Genomic DNA, 6000 nt, shown 5'->3' with positions numbered 1-6000 from the left:
GCGTCAAGAAGTTTTGCGGCTGTTTGTTCATTGCCATGTGCATAGTAAATGTGACCATCCAAATCTGTTATGGTCAATCTGAGATTGTGTCCTTTCTTATTTCCGTCTTGAATTGCAGCAAGTACTCCCATGAAGCCTTCTTTGTTCTTTCCTTCGTCAAAGTTTACTGTAAAGGTTCGACCAGATGTAATTTGACTTCTAACTTCACGATACTTTTCATATGCATATCTTGTTCTTTCCATGGGAGCATGTGCGTCTTCACCTTTTCCTTTTTTCCTTCTCAAAGGATGCAATTGTTCGTCATGTTTCCAGTAGAATCTGGCAAAGCCGTCGTGTCCTTCAACTTGAGGTTCACTAACATCGAAAGGCATGTCCATAAGACGTTCTTCTTCTAACCTCTCTAGTCTGTTTGGATAATTGGCACGTGCTGTTTCCAAATCCATTTCGTAGCGAAGACCAGACAATTTGTCATAGACTTTTATGGGTCTTCCCTTCCTATATTTAAAATTCTTCGAAACTCTCCAACCATATCTTTGTAACTCTGCTTTTATTCTAGCAGACTTTCTATCCATTCTATATGGGGCATTTTTATAAAAATAAAAAAATATTTTTTCTTTACTTTACATAACCGCCTGCTGCCATAAGTCTTTGACGCCAACCCATACCAGCTAATGAAGGTTGACTTGGTTTAGTTTGGAAACTAAACTTTGGTTTTGGTTTATCTTCAGTTTTTGGTTTCTCTTCTTCTATCGGTTTTTCGTCACTTTTCGGTTCCTCTGACTTTACTTCACTTGCAGGAACAGTTGTGTCGTCAACATCTTCATAAATATCATATGCCATTTGTTTTTGTTTTCCTTTCAACTTTTTGTGTTTGTTGTAAAGTTTAGAATATTTCGACTCTAAGTCAATGAGATGTTCTATAATGAACTGTTGGTCAGTGAAGTAAACTTTTCCATCTGTTGTCTCCAAAGCTGTAATGCATGAAAAATAGCGTGACTTCATTTTTGACAGTTTACAAATGTAAAGTGTTGCATCCTTAAAAACTTGGAAATATATACATTCATGAATTATCTTGTATATTAATTGAAAATCCATAAAACCCTAACAATATTTTTTCTTAAAAAAACTATAAAAATATAAATAAAATTAATCGTTAAATAAAAATATTTGATATTAGAATTTTATTGGAAAAATAAAAAACTTAATATTTTAAAGAAATACTTAAATACTTGAATGTTTTAACTTTTACATTATCATATAGACTCTCAAATTATTGATTGGAAACGGTTTGAGGGTTATCAATTTAAAAAAAATTGTGAGTTTTTTAAATTTTTGGCAATGAGTTTTAAAAATTTGTGAGTGAGAATGTGTGTTGATGCTTGGCACTTTGAAGGGAAGATGTTCTGGGTTCACAATTATTAATGGGATAAATAAAATGATTATAAATATAATATATTAGAAAATAATTTGCAAAATCTCTCCATTTTTATAAATTTAATAATAGAAGTTGATCTATATAGAAAGAGCATTTTATCTATTAAGTTTTTGGCTTTTGCCTTCAAATCATTAATATAATTTTTTCAAAAAAATTGTTTTATTTAAAATAAACAAATTTTATCAAATAACTAGTATTTTTAAATTATCTTTTGAAAAATTGAAAAATTTACAAATTAAAAAATGGAAGACATCTTGGTTCGTCTCGAAAACCCAGAAGATCTTAAAACTTTTCAACTCCCAACCGTTCCCGCCGATCAGGTTCTCAACGTAATTGAAGAAAAATATCAAGAATACATTAATAATCCAAATGTAACTCTCGAAGATACGGCAAAAACACTTTCAATAGGAAAAGAACGTTTGAAAAAAATTTTCGTACTACTCGGCTATCCAATAAAAGAAAGAGGAAGACCAAAGAAAAATTTTTGAGGAAGATGTATACAAAATTTTGGAAATTAAAGCACAATATGACATTGGATACAAAAGGATCAAAGAATCATATTTCGAAAAAGTCGAAAGATTTACATTCAACGATGCTTTCAAAATTTTCAATCAACAACATTTGTTTACATTTCACAGGCATCAGAAAATCGACGAACATCCACATGAATACGTTGCTCAATATGTTAATCAATTGTGGCATACTGATTTGAAATTTCTGAAGGACGATAACGGTAACCTTCAATATTTAATTTCATTTCTTGATGACAGAAGCAGATACATTATTTGCTGGGATGTTTTCGATACAAAAGAAATGAAAAATACTGCCAGAGTATTTCGTCACGCAATTGATTTAGTCAAATTAGTTCCACATGGAATTCTCACAGATAATGGAACAGAATTCATTGGAAAAGATTTTGAAGCGGTTTGCCAAGAATTCAATATAAAACATTTCAAAACTCATCCGTACTCTCCAGAGGAAAATGGAAAAATTGAAAGGAGTTGGGAGACTCTTTTCAAGACAAACCCTGGAGTGAACGTCTTTGAGTTCATCCCCAATGTTGTTTCCCAGTATAATAGGGTATGGAAACACTCCGCATTATTCAAACTCTTTGGGGAGAAATTGACTCCATTTGAGGCCTGGGAAAGAGGCCCCAAATGGACAAAAGATCTCTGCGCTGAACCAGGCTTCGAAAAAAATCTTAGAGATTAACAAATAATTTCAAAAACAAGAAAATTCAAAAAATCACAAAAAGGAAGTTAAGGAATAAACACTTACATTTATTACATTTGGATTTTTTAAAAAATTCAGTATTATTTTTAGAAATAAGATAATATAGTTCTAAATAAAACAAAGAATGTTAAGAATGAAGAAGGAATTAGCGGATGCAGCCGAAGCACACTCACAAATTACTCTCAATATCCACTCAAATCATACAAAGTTTTGTCGAATAGTTTGATATAAAGACAAAAAATTTACAATTTTTAATTAAATCCGAACAATCTTACATATGCAGCTGAAGCACACTCACAAATTACTCTCAATATCCACTCAAATCATACAAAGTTTTATATTTTCATTTTATTGTTTCTTAATAAAGAATTTACTTTAATATTCTTAATTGTTTTCTTTTTATATTTAATTTTTGATATCTATTTTAAAAAACTTATACAAATTCGAGTCAGCTAATAATTGAATTGAAAAATAAAAAGAAAACATATAATTTTTAATCCGTCTAATTGAATAAGCAATATTATAAATATTATGTTAAACGGTTAATTTTTCTCAAAAAAAATTATTTCGAATTTCCGAAATTTTTGACATTTTGGCTGAGAACTATGGTCTGCGAGGTACATAGATAGAATCAGTACCTCGCAGACTATAGTTCTCTATATGGCGCCGAAAATTTTTTGGTGAAATGTCGTCGCATTTCACCAAAAATTTTTCGGCGCCATAGGAAGAATTGGAGGGTGTGAGATACTATTACATGCTATAGTACTCACACCCTCCAACTCCCAATCAAAATCGCATAAAATTTGCTACTTATCTTCAGATTACCTCCCATTATAAAATATATCATTGCTATCTCATCGTACTATATTTCCACCCTATTGTATTTAAAAATATAAAATTTTTTGATAATATATTTTTATATCTTGAATTTTCAAGCAAAATATTCACAGATAATATAATGGGAAATCTATCTCAACCTAGCCTTAAAGTACCAAACTCCTGCTTGCATTCTCACTCACAAATATTAAACATCCATCTCCAAAAAACTAAATTCTTCACAATTTTTTAAAATTGAGAACATAAAAAATGTATGCATTCAATAATTTAAGATACTAACAAATATTAAAAACTTCAAAATATCAGATATTAACGTTTTTCAATTAAAAAAATATCATTTTGCTTTTCAATTCGAACATAAATCTTAAATATTTTTAATTAATATCTGATTTACAGCATTATTATCCATTTATAAATCTGACAAATAAATGACAAAACCATCAGAAATAGTGTCACTTTTTGTCAAAAGTGAAGTCACGCTATTTTTCATGCACAACACTCCATGGGCAAGCTTGTCGCAATTCAATGGGTTCCAAATCCAGGCAAGAAGACGAAGGTCAGACACATTGACGGTGACAAGCTCAACAACCGTAAGGAGAACCTCGAGTGGTTCTAAGAGTAAAAAATATTTTAGGGGGAAACCCCAAGTAAATTTAAGTGTTTAGTTGGATAAGTAGGCACTATTAATGGTAATTTGGAAAATTAGCTCCCGACCTTTGAATTGGGCTCTTTCGTTATCTTCCCAGTTGCGTAGGAGGTCGTCCCAGAGGAGTTGGTAGAATTGCCAATTCAAGGACGATTTGTCCTCCCAGGCATTGAGGATGTACTGCTCGTAGAGTCTCATGACCTCTGCCTTGCACCAGACACCCTCTCCCTTGGAACGTAAGGCTTCTTCGAAGTGCTCGAATGCGATTGGCTGCTTGACCATCCGAAATGACACTTTTTGTCCGTTTGGTCAATGTTCGTGTCTCGTGCCATAGTCGACGAAAATACTATCATAAGACAAATTACGGAAAGTGAACTCAAACAAAAAGTGACACAATGCATTTGCCAACCAAATAACTTTACAAAGCAAAAACTTAAATTACTTGTCAAGCTTACTATTCTTATTTTAACAATTAAAAAATTAAATTTATTTTTTATTTAAAAAAATCATCTTATATCATCTGATATATATATATAACAGCATTAATATTTCAATGATTCACAAATCAACTTTTTCATTATTTTAAATAATTATAGAATATATACCGACTTTTTGTACATAAATATTTTTAGATTCAATAATGATTTACGGTTTTTTTCAAAACTTATAATTTTCAAATGAGTGGTAGAATCTTCGATTTAATTGATTTAGAATGGTTAAATCAAGCTAATCAACAAATTCAAAGCGGTATTAACGTCGAAACCGTTCTCCAAAATGTCCCTTTAACAGATGGAAGAATTCTTCCCACAATATCACATAAAACTTTTAAAAACGCTCTTAATTTCAATCAAATTGAAATTCCAAAATTACGTACAGGTCCAAAACCAAAAGATCCACCACAAGAATTAATAAATACTGTCCAAAATTTACATAATAAAGTTCAAAAAATAGGAATTTCCCGGGCTTTCGGCCGAATTATAACAGATCGTCAAATGATACTTGAATCGCAAATGCAAAATCAACAAAATATTCAAATTCATTTTCCAATTCCACAATTGTCTCAACGGAATCAAAATTCAGAGTTTGATTACAGTTCTCCTGACATTTCAAGTTCATCTGAACAGTTATCATCAGAAATCTCTTCAAATTCCGACGATTCATCAGCCGAAGAATTATTTTCATCAAGTCCAAATTCAATTGATACAGAATCGGATATAAATTCAGAAGATGACCCATATTCAATACGCACAAATACAACTTCAACATTTGAAAAAACTACAGATTATTTTGACCGTAAATTATTGAACATTCAATTTTCCGAAAGAACTGTTAATAAATGTTTCAAACTTCTCAATCTTGCACAACCGCCAAAAAATTCAAAGGCAAAAGGTCAAACAAAATACGAAGCTTTTTACGTTAATGAAATATGGCATGTAGATATTCACTTTTTAAATCATCGCCAAGGTGAATATCTATATGCCGTTATTGACGATAAATCACGAAAAATTTTGGCTTGGTCACATCTCGAAACTAAAGAAGCGGCACAAACAAGTCGTGTCATTCAACAATGTTTCGATGTATATGGCAAACCGTTTGCCATATGGAGTGACAATGGGCTTGAAAACTACGGTGTTTTCAAAAATTTATTAAAAAATGCAAACGTCGAATCAATCACGATAATACCACACTGCCCTTACATGAATGGCAAAATCGAAAGATTTTGGCAGAATATTCAAGTTGATGAGGTAGCTTGGGATCAAATTCAAAATTTAATCGAAAATTATAACGCAACACCACATACACAGTTACCAAAAAATCCAGAAATACATACCTGGTTTACACCAAACAA

General features: G+C 31.3%; 1 protein-coding gene across 1 annotated transcript, besides 6 other annotated features; it reads right to left on the bottom strand.

The window, feature by feature from the left end:
• Positions 1–1569: 1569 nt before the first annotated feature.
• Positions 1570–1621: a mobile genetic element.
• Positions 1570–1621: a terminal%2Cinverted (terminal inverted repeat of LTR286 transposon ID:TVAGG3_0111580).
• A 57-nt stretch (positions 1622–1678) lies between these two features.
• Positions 1679–2644: a mobile genetic element.
• Positions 2645–2714: 70 nt separating this feature from the next.
• Positions 2715–2767: a mobile genetic element.
• Positions 2715–2767: a terminal%2Cinverted (terminal inverted repeat of LTR286 transposon ID:TVAGG3_0111560).
• A 1399-nt stretch (positions 2768–4166) lies between these two features.
• On the bottom strand, positions 4167–4433 carry TVAGG3_0111550 (uncharacterized protein; the record flags this gene model as incomplete). The annotated part of the gene is made up of 1 exon (XM_051223182.1): positions 4167–4433. The coding sequence occupies one exon, from the start codon at positions 4431–4433 to the stop codon at positions 4167–4169; it is 267 nt and encodes an 88-aa protein (XP_051108168.1).
• A 396-nt stretch (positions 4434–4829) lies between these two features.
• Positions 4830–6000: part of a mobile genetic element that runs on past the window's edge.

The sequence above is a fragment of the Trichomonas vaginalis genome, chromosome IV (genome assembly GCF_026262505.1).
Source record: "Trichomonas vaginalis G3 chromosome IV, whole genome shotgun sequence".
Classification (NCBI taxonomy): domain Eukaryota; phylum Parabasalia; order Trichomonadida; family Trichomonadidae; genus Trichomonas; species Trichomonas vaginalis.
Note: the sequence above shows the minus strand (reverse complement) of the source record. Positions and strands in the feature narration are given on the sequence as shown.